At 41.2% G+C, this 20,273-nt stretch overlaps 2 protein-coding genes across 3 annotated transcripts; one reads left to right on the top strand and one right to left on the bottom strand.

Moving 5' to 3' along the window:
- Positions 1–158: 158 nt before the first annotated feature.
- upSET lies at positions 159–15,122 on the top strand. 2 transcript variants are annotated; one of them, XM_066301129.1, is made up of 14 exons: positions 159–403; positions 2,983–3,773; positions 3,902–5,088; positions 5,369–6,271; positions 6,527–6,858; positions 6,959–7,554; positions 7,608–7,972; positions 8,036–8,280; positions 8,816–8,931; positions 9,946–10,281; positions 10,745–10,955; positions 11,272–11,385; positions 11,441–11,929; positions 13,771–15,122. In XM_066301129.1, the coding sequence occupies exons 2-14, from the start codon at positions 3,096–3,098 to the stop codon at positions 13,845–13,847; spliced, it is 5,649 nt and encodes a 1,882-aa protein (XP_066157226.1). In that variant the 5' UTR covers positions 159–403; positions 2,983–3,095; the 3' UTR covers positions 13,848–15,122. The 2 variants fall into 2 exon arrangements, with proteins under 2 accessions (XP_066157226.1, XP_066157225.1); XM_066301128.1 differs by having other exon boundaries at positions 6,956–7,554.
- LOC136349523 (probable 4-aminobutyrate aminotransferase, mitochondrial) lies at positions 15,019–20,114 on the bottom strand. Its single transcript, XM_066301132.1, has 10 exons — positions 19,802–20,114; positions 19,383–19,467; positions 19,197–19,318; positions 18,976–19,143; positions 18,840–18,920; positions 18,470–18,632; positions 18,157–18,413; positions 17,851–18,095; positions 16,838–17,106; positions 15,019–16,255 (listed from the first exon to the last, which is right to left on the bottom strand). Exons 2-10 carry the CDS (start codon positions 19,438–19,440, stop codon positions 16,128–16,130), a joined length of 1,491 nt encoding a protein of 496 aa, XP_066157229.1. The 5' UTR covers positions 19,441–19,467; positions 19,802–20,114; the 3' UTR covers positions 15,019–16,127.
- Between the last annotated feature and the right edge of the window lie 159 nt (positions 20,115–20,273).

The following is a 20,273-nucleotide window of genomic DNA, read 5'->3' as shown; positions in this document are numbered from 1 at the left end:
ATAAATTCTCAAAAAAACAGAACGATTTTGTATTTATAGTTTTCACGTTTTCGACGCGACGAAGTGCTACTAGTGCCCTCTACATAGCTTTTCCGAAGCTTCAAACCGGAAAAGCCCGAGGATTCGAGATTACAGAAGCGGGTTTCATAGCTAGATTTCCTTTGTTTTGTACAGAATATGGCTGCCATATTTAGTTTAGATGTCTGTTTTAAAAAGTTCTTTGAATTTTGTGCTAAAAGGCGAATAACTATATAGCAATTTTGCCATATTTGAGTGAGGAATGTTGTGGAATGTGTAGCGATTTAGTGGAGTATTTGAATTGGTAATCCCCAGTGTGTTATTTCTGAAAAATGTTAGTGTTTACATCGGTTTCGAATCGCTTTGATTTTCTTCATATTCTGAGGTAAGTTTGTAATTCTCCTGCATTATTTCTAGCTTTTCCTATTAGGCGGATTCCCATTACATGTATAATTAAGTGATATAGTGTTAAGAACTCGATCTGTCCCCGCTTAATGCATTTTTTAAGCCTACCAGCTACTGCAGTGAGTGCTATGCCCTGACCTAAGCTTTTGGTTGTTGTTGATTTATAAAGTTTGTTGATCCTAGTCGAAAATTCAGGAGAAAATGCTTTTAATTTGTCAGATCAGACCAGTAATAGAGATGTCAAATTTACAGTAACACTCATTTCAAAAATAATCAAATTTTCGTGTAAAATACCTAGAAATTTCCCTTTTCTGCTCTGTTGTTAGGCTAGACATCCATATTATTTGTGTCATCATTTGCAAAGCACCTTAAATAGTTTGCTGCCACCCCTTTTTGATCTCCCTTAAGGACTGCTCTCTCTACTCCTAACTAAATTACATGAAACACCACATACATATATACTTATCTTATTTTGATTAGGTAATAAAGTGTTTATTTCCCTTCCCTATCAGTAATATCAATAATCTTTTGACAGAGCCCAGAATAGGTTGCCTGCTTTCAATTTCTAGATTTTAAAAAGTGGCGATTCTCAGTTACTGACAACAGTCTTATTTTGGGATATAATTAGGGCAGTCGGGCTTTCGCTCCGCTCCGCATAATTTGCCTTTTAGTTTCCTGTAGAGGTCAAAAAGTTAAATGCTAATTAAAGACGATTACCAATTATGATTCGAATTGCTCTAATATGTAAAACAACCTCATTTGAAGTATTTTAACGCCCACAGATTTGCTGACATGCAATGGTTCGTTTTTCACTGGTTTACAAAGCCCCAGATGAAAGATTTGAGATGCTTTGCAGCTGTGTTTTTAATTTTCCAATTCTCCTTTCACGGGCCGTCACACAGCGAACAAGAGACATGAAGCATGCGCGACCTCCTATAAATTTATACCGCGATCGCGCAAAGTCGTTGCCGTTTTTGTTTTTACATATTCGATCCCGATCCGACTCTCGGACGAGGACCGAGCAGCTAAAATTATACGGAGCCGTCGAGTTTTTTTTTTTTTTATTATGTCGCGTACTGCTGTACAGGGAATAGGCGACGTGATGAGGACGATATCCTTCTTACTTACTAACATTGATCTGGTAGCTGCAGAGCACTACCAATGCCAGTCCCTGTACCGTCCGTTTCTAGCCAATTCAGCAGCGACAGGACCACAATCCGCAGAGATTCGTTTTCTCATCGCGTCCCTGGCCTTTAACTTGTTAAAGGTACTGCGCATATAGTTTTTGTAATTAACGTCCGGTTATGTAAAAACAGTTAGCTCAATGGCCAAGTAAACCACGATCAAGCACTAAACCACAGTTAAAGCCAATTATATTCTATGGAAAGATACGTTTCATTAATCAGCTGAGCTGCACTTTCGTTTTATGTGGAGTTGTCACGTCCTGTCACTCCTTTGTGTCACGGTAGGGACGAGGCAGGCACGAAATTTCAGGTTATGTGAGTTTGTTTACAGAGTATTTCCAAACATTTTATGTGTGTTTTTGGTGCGTTTGGCTTTTTTGAGACCGCAACAATGATCGAATACCTTGTCGTCCGCAAATAACATGTTAAATAAGTGTTCTGCAAACTTTCCTGTCCTTGAAGAGCCCTCACAAATTCTATTGTCTAGCAACCATAAGAATGTAATTCAAATTAAAAAAACAGATTCTGATGCTCGGATGGTGAAAAATTAGGTCTGATATCCGGGTGTGTATTGAAAAGTAAAGATAATAGTTTGAACATGCAGATAAACAATACAGGATAAGAAGAAGCTTGTGGATTATAAATGCTTTTGATAAGGGATAGCTGCTGGGCCCTATCAGAGTTTATCTATTTTTGATCTGAATAAAAATTTGAAGCCCTGCAGAGCAAGTTTGATTATCATCATGAAGTGACGTTGCTCTGCATGGTGCTGATAAAATTGGATAAGGGAGCTGTTTGTTTTTTTTATGCGAGCCTTAGGAATTTCAGTGCAATGTACTCCCTTATTCTGCAACTCTAGGCCAAATCTCCAATCCCCAGTTTCATGGTTCCAAAAATAATGAGTATTCTGTAGTGTCATCTTGTTTTGCAACCGCTCGAATCAAGAACTCCTTTTTACACTTTACTGGGGAAGATTTTGTAGCAATTTTAACTGACCATAACATTGTGATGATACTGTGCTTACTTGTAATATATTTTATCGAATAAGTCAATAGAGATAAAAACTTGTGACCTCATGATCAATAGATAATTGCTGTATTATTATTTTGAATTTTATGAGGTATGTGTCCTTCAGCACTCTACCTACTTTAATTTAGAATTTAAATCCTTCTTCCCTTGCTGATTGTATTTTATCTTATATCTAATTAATTTAGCAATATAAGCCATTGCACTAAATTTCTGAGGATATATTTAAATAAAAAATATTTGAACACTTTATATGAAGACATAAAATCAGGAATATTCTATTGTCAGTAACTTTTTTTTAATGCCAAAATCTTCTAAATAGCTAAAATCATCAAGATTTTAATTTCAGATATTACTGCTGACCTGGATTCCCAAACCAAAGAAAAAAAGGGTGGTGGTGGGTCACCCTCAAATCTTAATGTGTCAGTTGTGGAAAATGTTGCCACCAAACCATTCAAAGAGATGAGTGTTTGCGTGGAAACTTCACAAACTCTTGTGCCTGTGCAGTCAGTAGTGGTATCGGCTAACGTTAATGTTACAGAAGTATCAACGTCTGCATGTCAACCCATTGTAAGCTCTGTCGGCGTCAATGTTGACACCATTAATGACATAAAAAAGGAGGCTCAGACAGACCACCAGCCGACTAACAAAAATCTAACTAAATTGGTAGTAGCCAGCCAACAGCATCGAATTCAGTCAGGCGCACAGGTGCTGCAGAAAGTTGTCAACAGCCCTTTGATCACTGTTCTGAATTCGACTGGACCACTCACCGTAGTAAAGAGTTTATGTGTAACTTCAGTTGTTTCAAGCGCTCCCCAATACACTCTTGTAAACACTGCAGCGCCCTTGAATGCCACGAATACAGTGGGTAAACCGCCCACTATCACAGTTTTGAACTGTGGGGCCTTGTCCAGCCCCGTGACTGTTGTAAAAGCCATAAACACACAAGTCGTGGATAAGAGCGCTACAGAAGTTGTAGCGGCTGCTGTACTTCCCAGTAATGTGGCAAATATACCAGTGACACCCGCTTTAATTGAAAACAGAGGCCATAATGTGTTTTTGAAGGGCAATGGTCCTGACGTGGATAGTGCTCCTCGAAGCCATAAGTTACTGGCGGCAACGAATTTTTCAACAACCAATGTAAGTGTCATTTGTAAATTATGTAAAATATTTGAAGACGCTTCTAGAAGTTCTTAAAACTTTTCTTTAAGAATAGTAATTTTAAAATGTAATAGTTAGATGAAATTACCGTAACCTTCTGTTTTCAGGTGATAACTAACATACCTACTACGGGTAAAGCGTGCCCTGCAAACGGACAAAGGAATAAATTAAAAATAATAAGCAATGTCCAAATTACTCCACAACAAAATGTTATGTTGAATAGAACTCCGAATATAGCCCAACCCCGGTTGAATATGCCTGCTCGACAAAAATTAGTGGGGATTAATAGCGCAAGCACCCCAATTAAAATTATCCAGAAGTCACCCAATAACCTGATAAAGGCCACTGTAAATCCCGGTTTGAAGTCTCCCACTGAAAAATCTCCCAAGCTTGTACAGCAGCACGCCTTACAGAAGGGACCGATTAAAAGTTTACCTCCGAGTACTTTTCTGTCGAAACCCCAGCAAGGCATTAAAACATTATCTCCCCAACAGAAGAGTATTCCTGGACAGGTGCAAAGGACTACTTCCGGCCTTAGAACTATTCCCCCTCAAAAGCCGCAGAAGGTTCAGATGAAAACAAATTACATCGGCAAACATGCCGTACAAGCCCAGAAAGTAAGCAAACAGTCGACGCATTCGAAATTGAAGAGCGTTAGGTCACCTCCTCCCAGTATGTACGGTTATCATCAGCCCCCCTTGCATGAAAAACAATTAACCTTCAACCAAGCTCTAACCGCTCAGATAATCGAAACTTTAAGCAATACCAGCACTCCACCACCGAGCAGCAGATTCGATTTGTTGTCTTCAAGATACGACAGCGCCTTCACTTGTCCTGATAAGCAGATGCCAGAAAATGGAAAAGTAGAAGATAAGGCGAAGTCGGGTCTGGATGCGCTATCACTTATTTGCCAGGCGGTTTTGTTAGATCACAATTACAACGCCACATTACCTTCGGAATCTCCTACTAGGCCACCACCCCCGATTATTACCCAAGCTCAGGTCAATGGCATACCTTCTACCAATCTCTATTCGACGATGCAGAACAAGAGGCGATTACCTACTTTACCGAGTAATTTGCCAACGTCCAGTCATTCGTGTGGAGTCTTAGGAACCAATAGCATAGGTCCGCTTTTAGCCGCCCTTCCGAATAGGGACGAGTATGCCGCATCTGACGTTTCCGATAATTCGGATAAAAAACACGATACCGAAAGTGAGGAAACCGACACGGCGCCTGAAGCTGAGGATGTAAAAAACGAGGATCATTATGGGGATTATGTAACCAGGTGTATTTGGTAAGTATCAGAATATGTGCATGTTATATAAATTCTCCTATGAGTTCAATTAGGGGGTTATCAGCCGTAGATCGTAAAGTGTAGCAATGCGGGCACCTATCAAAATATTTCTATTAGTGTGAATTTAAAGAATTTATATGAAAATAACTAATTTTGTTTTTGTTTGCTGTGTTGGCATTTGATCGATGCCACTGATTGCAACCTAATCGTATATTTATAATTTTCACGAATAAAACATTAGAATTTGCGAATTAGTAAGTGAAGTAATTTTACATTACAGTGGCTTTCTTCACGACGATGGATATATGGTCGAATGCGACAAATGCAAGGTATGGCAGCACGTGCAGTGTGTGGTGAAAAACCGACAAATACCAGACGAATATTTATGCGAAGTGTGCGATCCCAGTAAACCGATAGATCGACAAAAAGCGCGCCTGGCTCAACAGCAATGGATTCGCGAACGGCAACTTATCGAGCCAAAAATACGTAAGGAAGCCAAACTTAAAGACGCTCTGAGGCAAAAGGACAATGTAACCGATTCTGATTCATCGGACGGCGAGCGCTCCGTGCGCAATAACAACGTGAACGTCAAACGCACCACACCCGGCTTAGGACGACGAAAATCTGAAAATACCAAGACTCCTAAAAAAGAAAGCAAGGAGCCGATCAAGAGGCAGAAACGTAAAGAGAAGAAAATTGTTAAAAGGAAGGCGAAAACCCAGGTAAAACAACAACCGCCGCCGCAGTCACACAGCGACGATGAGAATCAGGACACCTGGTCGACGCATTTGCCCCAGTTGAGGCAGTGGATTGAAAAATACGAGGAGGCTGTCACCAACCATTATTCCCCCGAATTACGAGCACGCATATCCAGCATTAGAGTGAATGGAACTCATGTAGGCTCGAATATCGCATACGATGTTACAGTGTGCAAGTGTCGTATTCACACGCAACCTTTGACGGAGATTAAGTACCTGGTCAGTACCTCGCAATTGCCCCCAAGTACACCAGTAATAGAGTTGCGGGGGAAGTATATGTTGTCCACGCAGCACAGAAATTCTGGAGGGTCGTTAACGACGCGACAACACACCCAAAAACCCGGTCCTTTCCTATTTTTCTATAGGTTGCACAAGGATAATACCGAAGTGTGCGTGGATACCAGGACTTATGGAAATAGTGCCAGGTGAGCTAACTGTTCTTAGTTTTTAATCTTAGTCTATTTAGATGCAAATTCTGTAAACACTCAACAAGAACTACAAATTAATATACTTTGATTGGATAAGATGTTTTGGTTCATCGTGTTTTTTGTACGTATTTCTTATATGGAATTGGTGTGGTGTTAATGCAAGTACACTTTTTGATAGTTGTAATAAGGAGCGTTCAATAAATGCATGTCTGGAATTAGTTCAGTTATACATTTATGTTGTTGTCATTCCAGGTTTATAAGACGGTCCTGCAAACCGAACGCTGAGTTACAACATTGTATCGAAAAAGGAGTGTTGCATCTGTACATTGTGTCCTTAACTAACGTGGAGAAGAATTGCGAGTTGACTATAAGGCACGAGTCGCACGATTTAGCGGCAGTGGGCACGACGCAGATCGCGTGCGCTTGTGGTCGGCCGGATGAGTGTGCGGTGAACAAGATCCCTGTGAAAAAGAACGGGGAAGTGGCTGAGGTTACCAGGAAGAGGAGAGGGAGGCGCACAGTTTCTTCCAGCGGACCTGCACCGAGATTGAAGGAGCAAGCTGCTATCCCTCCAAGTGAACCTGGTAAGTTTGTTGTAAATGACAAGACAATCTCTAAATCGCCGAAAAAAATTCATTAACGCATTCATAACGTTGTATTTACGCATTATTATATTTCAAGTAGTCATTCCCTCTCTGCCTTCGCCATTGAAACCTTCGCCAGCTGAAGAAATCAAGGAAGAAGTAATCGAAGAGAAAGTCGAAGAAACGGATCAGGAGGAGTTGAAGATCGAGGAAGCTAAGGAGGAACCTGTTGAAGTTAAAGAAGCTGAAGAGCACGTAGAGGAAAAACCGGAGGAAAAACCCGCCGAAATCAAAAAAGAGGAGGAAGAAGAGCACGTCGTCGAAGAGGAACTCAATCCGGTTTCGCCTTTACCGCTGTCGTCAATTGGAAAGATTGAAGTCAAAAAAGAAAAGCCGCCAAAGGAAGAAAAGATGAGTCCCCCTACCACTCCGATATCTACTAGGAGGTCTTCTCATCAAAGATTGGACAAGGAGGAAAGTAGTGTAAAGGATGAAGTTAAACCGCAGACGATCAAATCGGCATCGAGGAAACTGAGCAGAGAGGAACGGAAGCTCGAGGCCATTCTGAGGGCTATTGCGCAAATGGAAAAGGCCGACCAGAAGAAGCAAGAGCATCAGGCCAAGCAAGCACACAGGCGGGAGTCTGAACCCGGTCCAAATCTGAAGGAGGAGGAGAAAATCGAACCCGCAACCAAAGTACTTAAATATTAAATTCTTTAAGCCAATTTCCATCAATTTTAATTTCGTAGATAAAGCGGCGTAGGCGTCGTGGCAGGGCTCGCACCACCAGCTCAAACGCGCAAACCCGACGCAGTAGATTGAATTCTACCGATTCCTACATGACGTCCGGGGACGAAAATCTCCTGTCACCCAACGAGAGTTCATTGAACCGATCTTCAACAAGGGACGCAACGGACAAGGCAGCCGGGTTGCTGTTGGCTCTCTCCAATGGCGATTCAGAGAATAAAACCACCCCCCCACGAGATCACGACTCAAACTCGAATTCAGCGTTTTCTTCTCCCGAAACGCCTCAGCTATCCTCAGCATGTTTGCTTGTTCAAGCGGCAGTGGAGCCATTAGAAGTGGGCTTCAAGTTTCCTAAAACGAAGAAAGGGTAAACAAGCCTACGAAAGAGCCAGTCATGTATTAAATTTGAGTAATCATTTCATTTCCACAGCTTAATGAATGAGTGGCTCAATAAAACTCCGGATTCCGCACAGTCTGGCAGTTCCATATCCCCTTCGGTGTTTTTGCCTCACTTGAGTCAGATAATGGATGATGCCATAAACGCGGCTAACAGGAATATGTCTTCGACAAATTTGAGCGATTCGCCATCGCAGCGTGGGGGAAACGCAAAGAAGCGTTGGTTGCGTCAAGCAATCAGCGAAGATCATTCTTCAGATTGTCCGATTGGCCGGCCGGGTAAGGATCTTTTAGTTTGTAACTTCTATTTAGGCAATGAATTTGGCAGTTAGCTAAAGGTTGTCTCAAAAAACTATCCAATGACTTTTTTAGCAAAATCTGTTGTTAAAAAATATTAGTAGCTAGTTTGATTTGGTATGCATTGTACAGAAAACACGTTCTTCAATTAAGGCCAACACACGTTTACTCCGCCATTTGCCCCTTCTGCGTGTCTCTGCTTAAATTCTATGTTTCAGCCATCCTCCGACTTTTTTCTTATGACTTTTAACTTTGCCGATTCGCAATTTTTCTGCTCTACTTGATGCGCCAATCACATTTTATTTTCCTAATAATCTACTTATTTTATATGGATTTCGGTGTCATTGTAGAATGCATCCGCGTCTTTTACACAGCCTATAGGGAGTCGAAGACTGAACATACCGAATCATCATTGTCTTACGCTTGACCAAAATCGAGTTTGTTGCATCAATTATTAATATTTTATGAATTATTATATGTTTAATATTAATTCAAATTCATTTATTCACATTTTCAGATTCGCCCACCATGTGCGAAGCAGTTGCACCGCCAAAAAAGCGTAAACTGCCTCGGGAATCGTTGTCAAACGACAATTCCCCGCCGAGTACCCCCACTAGCACAGGTCCAGCCAAAGTAAGTGTACAGCCCAATCATGATAAAGTTCATGATACAAATGAAAGCGATTTAACTGTAGACGTTGTGGAGCAATTTATACGGTCGTTTTTCTCTTAAAGCTTTATTTATTTATCTATTTAAGTATTGTTTGTTGACTTAAAAGTGTTTAATAAATCGTGACCTGACTATTCCGCTTGGTTGTTATTGCAGAATATGCGTTTCCACGTTTAATGTTACTTGGAAAAGTCTTGTTTTATGCCAGTTCAACAGGTGCTATTCCTTAAGGATGTTTGTGTAACCAAAATGTTATGACATTCCAAAATAAATACTTGATTTTAGGAAGTTTTAACAGTGTTCACTAATGGCGAAGTCTTTGGCTATAACGAACTATTTGAATGTATTGGGGGCGACAAACTCAGGGTAATTTATTTGTATCGAATTGGTTAAATAAAAGAAAAGTAAGTGTTTGTTTGCAATAATTGTTGGTACACTTTTTTGGTGATTTGACGAAAGTTTTTGAGTAATATTGCACTTCCTTCAGATCCGTGACGGGTCTGTGAAGTGGCAGCTGAGCAGCCTTTCAAGTTAGGCCAGGCATTATTAGAATGTAGAAACTTCAGGCCAGGCATTATTAGAATGTAGAAACTGCGGGTAAGTTGTGCGTGTAGACGTAGTTTGATGCCCGCGGATTTCCATGGCAAATCCAAATTGCTGATTGGGAATTGTTGTGCTTCGATGCAGTTACGTCAAGTTCATTTGTATCATGAAAAATTCAATTTTGTTATAATAGTCTGGTTGTTTACATTCGCGGTTATTATTTGTGCTACAGGAACCTCTAACTGCGAACTTTAAGACTACGTTTTCTTGAGAGCGGGTTTGATAAAACCTTTTTAGTTTCTACTTTTAAAAAATCCGCAAAAAACTGGCAACTTTCCCACACTCCATCCGTAAAGTGTCATAATATTTAGAACCAAGCATCACTGCGTCCTCGTTTTCATATTGGTGTTTGCATCCGGTAAATGTTCCTTCCAGTTCATCGATACCCCCAGGACGAGCCAAGAAGGTTCGGTCGAAATAGTTTACAGTGGGACGGAAGGGGACAGCCCCTGGCACACCTTGGAGTCCGACGCGGAACTTAAGGAGAGAGCGGTCAAGATGCAACTCGAATTCGGCAGAACGGTGAACTTGACCACTGCAGAAAAACCTTTTAGAGACGTCTCCGTATTCAGAGATCCCAGACTACGAAGAGAGGAAGGCATGTTCTCCAGTAGCGAGCATTTGATCGGCACTGTCGAGAAGACTCTCAGCATGTTTGGATTCACGAGTGATAAGTCTGAAGTCAGTACGCCGGAGAAGAAGAAGGTTAAGGTGAGTGTCAGCATCATGATTGAGTCATATAGAAAGCGACACGTCATTATTGTTGTCAAAATTCCATGAAATTGTCGAAAGAAAAACGAACAAGAAAGCCCGTTCTGTGCTAACTTAAGAGTTAATTTTGATGACGCCCAAATTGAAGTGTTAGGGCTGATTGCGGCACAACTTCCAGCTCTTTGCGAAACATTTCTTCAGTAAGTGGATTATATAACAGCTCAGTTCGTAGGCGATAATGTCGATCGGTGGTGAGAACTTTTCCATTCTTGTCTTCCCCCTCCATTCTTACGTCGACACATCTCAGCATCTTTAACTTTAGTTCGCGCGCCTAGAAATCTGGGGGATGACAAGTTTTTAAAAATACACCCGGCGTGTAGGCGGGTGGAGCCACGAAATTCCCAATCGATTGCTCTTATTTTCGAATGTTTCTCATAGTCATCTGTATTCATTTATTTTGCAGCTTTCTATAACGGAGTACCGCCAGAGAAAGAAATTAACAAGCGACAAAACCGACGACGGCGAAGTAGAGCTTGAACCTCAGAACATCGAAGACAACTCTTTGGAATCGTTCAAGTCGGAAGCGATAACGAAGCCGCGATCCAGAAGTTCGAGCAGCAGTTCAACGTGCTCCAGTTCAGATAATTTGTCTTCGTCCGATATTGTTTTGAAAGGTGAGAGCTGCTATCGAGTATCCAGAAAAATTGTGCCAACATCTGAAGAAATAAGATAAAATGATGGTTCTTTATTGAAATGCAAAACCGCAGAGGATTACTTGTTAATATACAGGGATTTTCTCGGTTTTTTAGCTAAATTTCAGAAAGAAATCGTATGTGATACCTTCTTTTTTTTCCGAACGCCCTGTATTTTTGTAGCAACGTAAAACACATTGAAGAAAACTGAAACTAGAAGGTGTCAGTACTAATTAAATTTTTACCTATCGATCTGAAGCGTGGCGATTGCGATTAAAAGTTTTTTCCCCATGTGCAGCTCCCGTTTTCAATTGCGAGCCCACCGAGCTGGAGCGCCAGCGAGAAATGTCGAACTTGCGATTAAAGAAAGCTTTCGGACTAGCAATTGACGAAGACACTCGCAAATCATCGGGTAAGTCTCAATTCAAATCGCGTCAAGCAGACCAATTCAATGTGTGAATGTTTAGTGGTAGACATGAAGTCCATACTCAGCTGCGATCTAGAGTCGAAAATTAATCCGGTCAACCCGACCACGTTCAATTTCGGCGCCCTGTGTGAATTGTCCATGTCGCCGACGTTACGCGCTCCGCCGACCCCCGACAGAGCGTACACGCCGGTTTTGCCGAGTGTGCAGCAGTTGGACCAAGAATTGGTCAAGGCGGACGTCGTGAAAGAGGACGAGGTGGATGCAATAGCGGATGAAACGACGGAAGTGGAAGAAGAGATGCAAGTGGATCAAGAACCGGAGACCGTCGCGACGGAGGAGGTGAAGGCAAATACGGAGATGAAGAACGGCACCAGCAACGAGAACGTGGGGAATATGTTTTACACGCCGGACGATGAAGAGAAGACAACGACCACCACGTTCGAGGAGGCTGATCCTGTCAACTACGTTCCTCCATTTAATAACCCGGTCTATCCCAACAGTAATTTTGCCAGTTTCACGTCGACGATCGGTAAGTACAAGCGGTTTCTTTCAACTTTCTTCATTTGGTCGTCAAGTTGGTCATTGTCGCGGCAAATTTCAAAGAGAAAAAAAGCACATTTTAATCACGGTATGATTTGCGCGACGCAACTCTTTCATGTAATTATCACCTCTTCTTGTCAATGTAAGGATTTCGTCCTAGATTATTGATTGCCGGGGTGATACGTACGGAACACACGGTCCTCCCTTGTCGTTACTGCCACCAAACCATGTTTTCTGTCAACAGTATCAACTAGTAAATTCTCAGTTTTTATTGGCCAACTGTTAGTTTGCGTTGCAAACTTAAGTTGTGTACCCATGCATGTGTCCATGTTTGCCTTTCTTACGTTGCGTTAACGATTAGTAAATATTGTATCTAGATATTTCTATGACAAAGTTTTAAGAGTTCTGTAATAGCGACATCACTGTTTTAACAATGGTTTCACCAATTGTTGTGGTTCAAGTTGGTATTTCTAGTGTTTTGAGTGATTCCAACGAGTTCTATAAAACTCTACTCGGGCGTAAGTTTGCCCATATTCATCTAGGTAAAGTCTGCTGTTGGACTTGCTAAACTTTCTCAGTTGGTTAGGGATAAGGAAATGACGATGTGATATTCTTCGGTTTGATGAAACTTAGATAAAGATAATCACTTTGCTACTTGGACTACTATCTTACGTTTTGCCGGTATCCCACAACGAAAATTGGTATTAAAGAGACGAAACAAGTAAACGTATGACCCTTGAATCACCTACGCATCACTTCTCAGCAACGGCCGGTAGGCCGCTGGGGTAAGCACGTGTCGTAATTCTTAAGACTTCAAAGCGGGCATCGTAAAAACGACCACCGAACAGGATTCCGTTATCGAACAGGGCCCACATAGAATGAACGTCTAAAATTCAGTCCGATTTCGTGAAAAACGTAAAGGTAGTAACAAAAATAGTGACCTTCTCTATTTTACAATTTCACTCATTTTTAGAGTTTATGACCCCTGTTATTTCTGCAATAAGATATCCATGGATAACCCTCCTTCAAGCCCAGAACTGATGCTTTACCTGGAAGAGTTACGTTTGGTTAGACGATCTAAATTCTGATTTCAAGCTCTAAAAATGAAGGGAGTAAGGTTCTCAGAGCAATCGTTGCGGATAGGAATTTTTAATTTGAAGTTGAGGAATAAGAAGTCAGCCCCGACACTCGAATTAGTAATCAGTAATCGACTACTGCAATAATCCATTAATTTATGGAGACACTGCCAGGGTAAATTTTTGTATAATCCAACAGTGTACAGTACTTTAGTTTGCCTAGGATTTAGCAGCCAATTTCTTGACCCAAAATCCATCAAGCGGATCCTACAGGTGGTGCAGATTGACGACACAGTTCTTCAAACTTGTCAGTAGGAGGTAGTTCTGAAGTCCAGTCTTTCATTGTCAGGTACACTCAGTTTTCCCACTTCATCAATTGTTTCAGCAATTTCAACGAGCTCCCCGTCGACTCCTACGTTGTTCTCGTCACCACGTTCCTCGACTCGTTTTACTTAGACGAATTCGAAATTTTTTCCCTTTGCTTATTATTCGCTCGATTTTTCATGTGATTTTTTTCTCGTGCCTGTTGCTGCAATCCTAGAAATTGTCTTAAAAAGTTAGAAAAAACTGTATTTGATTACGTATTGCGGAGCAGGAGAATGTACTTAGAAATCGGTCTGTTCTTTCTGGACAGGTTCGAGAAGCCCTGGACACGTGCCCTTGCTAAAAAGCCGCTAGTTTCTGCCTGAAAATTAGCTTTAACAACGATTTCAACAAAGACCACGGGCATAAATGCAGTTTTTTTTTGTTTCAGATGATGATTCTCGTTACCAGAGTCGAAACCCATCACCCCCGCCTGACTTGGAGACCACCACCTTCGGTGTCTCGTAGTCAGACATTGATTTTCCCCTTCTTCGAGTGCAATCACCATATAGTATAAATCTTAGTTCAACTGTCATAGTTAAGTGGTGTATATAGTTGTTTTTATTTTTGCAGATTTCTATATTTGACGAAAATGTTGAAAAACATAATTTTCCCGGTGAATAACTAATTTATTTTTTTTTGTTTTTGAACTTATTTATTTTCGGTTCATCAAAAGATGTAAAAATGATGCGGTTTTCAAATTACTAATGATTTAATTCGTAAGATCAGTTGTAGATAAATGTGCACAATGTAAATATTTTTTTTATGTTTTCTAAGGAAGATAAAGTTATATTTTCTCTTTTTTTTGTTAAGTATTTTCGTGCAACTAGAATTTTAACCATCAAACGGTAATCTCATTGAACGTGTACATAGGAAAATCTCATTAACACGGCTTGCACGACAATGAAAAGTACAAAATTATTTAAGGGGTGATCTCGCATTTTATCGGTTAGATTTTTTTATACATTTTTTCTGTTAGGATTGTCGTCTTAGCTGTTTTAGAAACATAGCTCGTTATTATTAGATGATGAGAATTTTGCTATTGCTTACCTGAAACGGGGCCACTGCTTACCCGGAAAAGGTAGAGATTTTCGCCAAGCGATTATTGGAAGTTTCGGGTAAGTAAAAGAAACAATAAAAATTAAGAAGTTAGTCCAAGATATTGTTTAATAGTTGTAAATTTTGTTTTCCAAGTTAACGGAGTTAAATTGTAGAAACGTATCGACGTGAAACGCGGTGAAACATCACATAACATGAAATGTGTGAAAGTTCTTTTGTATATACTTTGCTATTGTATATACGTACTGTATTTATGATATTTTTTGTATTCCACCTATACTCAATTTGCGGTTTTTTGTTACTTTCCTCCTTTAATTTATTTGATAAAAAAATATATAAGAAATTGTTATTGCAATCCGCCGTCGAGATCGCAGTAAGGATTGTTGCGTTACAAACGATCGCCTGGAGGAATTGATTTTATTACGCCAATTGTACAAAATTTCGTAATAAAATTCAATAAAAACCGAAAAATTGTCTTAGGACCGTCAGTATTATAAAGTTTATATCTATAGGATGGCGGTAGTGAATCAATTCGTCCCGGTACTAGGTGAACTTGTCAATGGAAATTTCAACGACATGATAAGATAACTATTTTAATATGTAACAAGGCTGTACATAAAACATTAATATTGATGTTGGTACGAATTCCGTACAATTATTAAAAGTATTTGAAAAATACGCTAATTACTGTAGTTTTACTGGAAAGATCCCCCGGAGTGAACCCTTTCGGCCAGCACCTTAAATTCCCTCTTGTTAACAATTCAAGTTAAGGTGGGTCGTTCGTATTATACACCTCGTGGAAACAATTTGTTTGACGGAAAACTGCAGTTTGCGTTAAATTTAAACATAAATTAAAAAGAAAAAATGTCGCATCCTGCTCGCGAGGACCGTACCAAAAGACAGAAATGTGTTAACTTCGGGCTTGTTTTCGGCATTGTTCTCACCGTTTTTTAGCCATTACAACGTCTATAAAATACATACTAGCCTAAGGCTATTTTACATGGAAGACTTTCAGTGGACACGAGTAATGTTCATAGGTAAACACGTCATCATTATAATGTAGCCCTAGATCATACGCGGACGTTCTGCTCGAGAATTTCCTTCTATAAATTCATCGCTATACGCGTCTATCAAACCGTGCAAATTCGGGATAAAAATCACTAGGGCTACTTACATATATATTCTTCTGAGCTAAGACTTGACAATTTCAACTAGGAATGAGCAAATTTTTTGTCCTCATTGGTTGCAAGAACGAGTCCGTGCAAGGCGGACCTGACAACAGTGACCGGAAAACGGAACCGGTTCCGGTTCCTACTGCAGCAGAGCAACGCTTCAAAGAAAATGTCTTATGGCATTAGCGTTAAAGAAACGTCCAAGGCATTCACAAAAATAACAGAATTTGCCTCGCTCAGCGGACCACCTCTCTCAACGCTGACATCACGAAAAGTGAGATATAAACTAAAATCAACCGGGACATTTCTGAAATGCATGAGTTCTCAATGAACTCGCCAACGCTCTGCATGCAAGCACAGGACCATCACCAGTTACGTCTCCGGCTTCTTTTGCTCATCTCTAATTCCAGCCAATGCAATTACATTTCTTTCAAACTTATTCACGCGTTATTGTCGATTCACATTTTTTGCTTAAGTAGATACGAGAGGTTTTTAACGGAGAGAATGGGCGGAAAGCTTAAGAACTCTTCATTCCTTTCACAACTTTGTAGAGTGCGTCCAGGAATATGTCTGCGTGCTTTTGGCCGAATAGGAGAGTCGGGCGCAGGCGCAGTGTGTGCGTGTAGGCTCCTCCAGAAATCACCCCTGGAACACGAAATAAATCGGTCATCGATGCGGAACCACCAAGAGGACCCGATGACACAAAATTTTTCTCAACACAGTGCCCCTAATTCGACCAGACATTCAACGTCCCAAAATAAAACAAAAGCTGTTCATACGGGGTGTCTCGAAAAAACGGGCGAAGTTGTGACTCATTTATTTGCGAATTGATTTCGATTTTCGACACACAGGACGTAAAAAGTCGATTTCTGAGGACGGTTCTTAGTTAAAATATTCGAAACGTTTCGAAAGCGCAAAAATTTATAATGAAGTGCAAAGTTCCACTGATTTGCCTCAAAACGTTTCGAAAATACGAATAAAAAAACCATCTTCAGGAATCAACTTTGCGCACCCTGCGAATCGGAACTGAAGCAGCTTTTGACATATGTTTGTATGAAGATTTCGTCAAATTTTGGAACCGTTGCACCGCCACTGGGTGGCTTGTTGCAGCTTAACGGAAATCTCTCGCAATGCAGTGGCTCGGTAATAGTTTTTCGATTCGGTGATTTTAAGCTCTTGCAAGACCACTACCACAATTATCGTCTCTTATCGTGGGTTCGGATTTACCTTTGGCCCTCAATTTATCAATCATCTGATCGCGTGCCCCTGCGCTCTCCGCAGTGATGGCCACGAAGGTACCTCTACCACGGGTGGAGTGGAACAACGGCGCAAACTCCTTCTCCATGCGTTTCAGCTGCTCGATTAGATATTTCCCGGTTTTCCTCACGTGTTCGAGCAGGTCGTCCCGCGAAATGATGTCGATTATTTTCTCCAGAAGTATCACCTTTCCTGGATCGCCCATCCACGTGTTGAAAGTGCGGAATGGTTGGTGGACCCTTAAAGACAAAGAAGTTTTGATCAGTAATTTTTAAACGCTCAGTTGGAGATCTACGAGGGTGGGCCTAGAAGTACCCGATCTAAGACTTAAAGAAATAAATATATGTTACGTTACTTGGCGACACGGTCTCCTTCGAGATCGACGCTTTCTTCCTAGCGATGCTTCGTGGCGTCTATGCCCTATTTATAGAGAAAAGCTTCAAACGTTTTAAAATAGATCTTGGTCTCTGATTCCCCTTTTTCGTTAGCGACAAATCTCTTCCCACAGAGCCATTTTTTAAAGTTTGGAAATGGAAAATAACCTGAGAAGGGGCGGATAAGATGAGAAAACAGTTCGAAACCAAGTTGAATGATCTTGACCATTGTAATGACGGAAGTGCGAACTGCTGAGTTGTCTTGATGGGTCAAGACTTTTTTTTCCCACCAAATGCCGCGTTTTTTCCGCTTAAACACTGCAGCGAATTTATATAATGTTCTCCGTTTATCGTTTATCAGAATAGACTCTAACTCGGCCCTGATGTTGGATGGACCAAGACCCTTGAAAGGAAAATATCGAATCGCGTATTAACGACCAATTTCATCCACGTTTACTAAGTCTCTAAAAGCACCAACTGAGGACGGCCCCAAAATTAACATAAATCGACGTAGCACTTTAAGATCGGGTCTTTGTAACACGGGCATTTTCTAACTAAGAAGTCGCCACCCGTATGTCAGATCGGATACTTCTGAGACTACCCTCGTACCTCATATCGTCGTTGAAGAAATAGCCCCCGAGTTGCATCTTTTTGCTGAAAGTAACAATGTCCGGAGGGGTTTCTAGATCAAAATATTCGTGGCACCAAAATTGGCCCGTGGGCCCTCCACCTGTCTGCACTTCGTCCATTATTAGAGCAGCGCCGTTCTTCCTGCAAATCGCCTGCAACCTTTGGAAGAAGTAGGGAGAAGCGTGGTTGTCGCCGCCTTCAGATTGAATGGGTTCTACTATTACCTGCACAAAGTGAGGCATCTCAACAACGTTTCACGTGTGCTTCCCTCAGGAGCTTACTCACCCCTGCGACTGGCATTCCGTTCTTTCCCCATTTTTCGAACAGTTCTTCAACTCCAGCTAAACACTTATCGTCTTCCTCTTTGTTGTGCCTCTCGTTGTTTTCCAAGGGATAGCAATACTGAGGGAAATCGGCCATTGGCCAGTCGAAGGCAGGAATGTCGATTTTCTGGATGAACTTCGATCTTGTGGTTGACAGAGTGCCCAAACTTCTGCCGTGAAAGGCATGTTTGAACGACATAATGGCTAGTTTTGGGGCACCTTTGGGAAGGAGACAACTTTAAGAAAATGACGAGGGAACGGGAAGAGATTTCCACCTGGAGGTTGATTACAAAGGCAAGATTCCTCTTCCTCCTTGCTGAAATTGTCGCTACCACGCTCCCTTCTCCTGTAGGCCATAAAAGCATGCTTGAACGCGTTTTCGTTTGCGCATGCCCCGCACATCATGGTGTTAATGTGGTTCAATCCGCGTGGAGCTACCTGGAAAACTCAATGCTTTACTTGCCTTTTAACGAAACTCTTTAACAGCGTCTGTTATACAACACGATTTCGCTGCTTTATAAGAGTTTTTATATCTATCCTCGAACAACCGTTAAAAAACAGAACAAAATTAAACTATGTTAGTAACCGATAAAACCTTAATAAAAGCTTAAGCGTCAAGAAGCAAAATTCGCTAGTTACACTCACCATTTCCACTATATGATTCATCCTCCTTGGCCAGTCCTCCCCGGGGAAAACTCCCAGTGCGGGTCTGTTGATTAGACATTTCTAATTGATGGCAAAAATCAGAGTAATTAAGCCACTGAATTTAACCTTTACCTACCAAATCATGTTCGTTGCAGAAGGCCTGCAATAGCTCTGGATGATTGTATCCCAGGGGCATGGTCGAAATTTGGGTGTAAGTGTCCAGAAAGGTATTGCCATCGACGTCGACCAAATAGTTTCCGATTGATTTGTCGTAATCCACAAATATTTGGGTAGACCCAGCTTGCTGAATTCATTTGTTGCGTTATGCAGAGGGAAAGTGGCGATTCGAGAACTTACTTGAACGTTACTGAGGTCCTTCAAGAGCTGCTGCGTTCTAGGACCGGGGACTGCAGTTTTCATGCATGGCCCCTCAGGCTCCCCCGCTATTTGCAGGACAGTTGACACAAATGCCTTGTTCCCTTTGATGAGGAATCCCACTTTAGCACACACACACATCCCTCTATTTCTAACACCCAAATTTACCTATTTGCTGTAGAATTTGGTGGCCAAAAGCGCTGACTCTGCAGCACTTAGACCACATATTCCTGCTAGTGCCTCGTGGAATTCCCTAGTATATAAGTATCTATATAGCAATTCGTTCTCCCCAGCTGATGTTACAGATACTGCTCTGATATTGATCCGGGCAAGCAGGGATGGAGAGATGCGCGCAATATATGAATTCTCCTACCTAATATTCTGATCGTTATGAATGAACTGTGATTCGTATCAAAATGGCATTGTCGAAACCGTTAAGCCGAGCTTAGCTAAACCTGGGTTTAGCTGCTCGGGGCCCTTTCGGCCCATATAATAAATAAATAAAAAAACAATATTAATGCCTCGATAGAACAGAAAAACGTTTAGCTTAGAAATGATGCTGCATGCTTGAAGCTAAACAAACCTACCTGTGAGGGCAACAACTTATGGATATGATCTAATTTTGTGTTCAGTCCACTGGTTCGTTAGATGTTAGGCCGGTCGAATTATTCAGGAATTTACTCGCCAGTGTGTCCGTTTAATACACGAATACGTGCTAAATAGTATTCTGCAAAGGTGCTGAGTGGATCCCTGGAATCTTCCTCGTTCCTAAATATATCTGACTTAAATATGAATTTTTGTAGATGGGATTACGCAGTGAATTGAAAGCTCCAAAACACAAACCGTAAATTTCACGTTGAAAACTACTTACAAAACACCTACGTGCGAAATCGAATCCAGCGACGAACCGGTTTTGCGAGCGGAAATGTGTCTTTTTTTAATTTTTTTCAAATTGAAGAAGCGAAATCTCGATCGCAGCCGCCTGAAACAATTGACAGTGGCCATATGCATACAACGTAGTTTTCTAATTAGCTGCGTTCCTAATTGCCAATTTTGGAA

The sequence above is a fragment of the Euwallacea fornicatus genome, chromosome 38 (assembly GCF_040115645.1).
Source record: "Euwallacea fornicatus isolate EFF26 chromosome 38, ASM4011564v1, whole genome shotgun sequence".
Taxonomy (NCBI): Eukaryota; Metazoa; Arthropoda; class Insecta; order Coleoptera; family Curculionidae; genus Euwallacea; species Euwallacea fornicatus.
The sequence above is the reverse complement of the archived record's forward strand: the minus strand, read 5'-3'. Positions and strand labels throughout refer to the sequence as shown.

Coding starts and splice junctions, on each gene's coding strand:
- upSET (XM_066301128.1), top strand. CDS start 3,096: ATGAGTGTTTGCGTGGAAACTTCACAAACTCTTGTGCCTGTGCAGTCA. Junction 10,282..10,744: donor CGGAGAAGAAGAAGGTTAAG/GTGAGTGTCAGC, acceptor TTTATTTTGCAG/CTTTCTATAACGGAGTACCG. Junction 11,930..13,770: donor CAGTTTCACGTCGACGATCG/GTAAGTACAAGC, acceptor TTTTTGTTTCAG/ATGATGATTCTCGTTACCAG.
- LOC136349523 (XM_066301132.1), bottom strand. CDS start 19,440: ATGTGGTCTAAGTGCTGCAGAGTCAGCGCTTTTGGCCACCAAATTCTA. Junction 18,096..18,156: donor ACGGAATGCCAGTCGCAGGG/GTGAGTAAGCTC, acceptor CACTTTGTGCAG/GTAATAGTAGAACCCATTCA. Junction 16,256..16,837: donor TGATAAATTGAGGGCCAAAG/GTAAATCCGAAC, acceptor TTCGTGTTCCAG/GGGTGATTTCTGGAGGAGCC.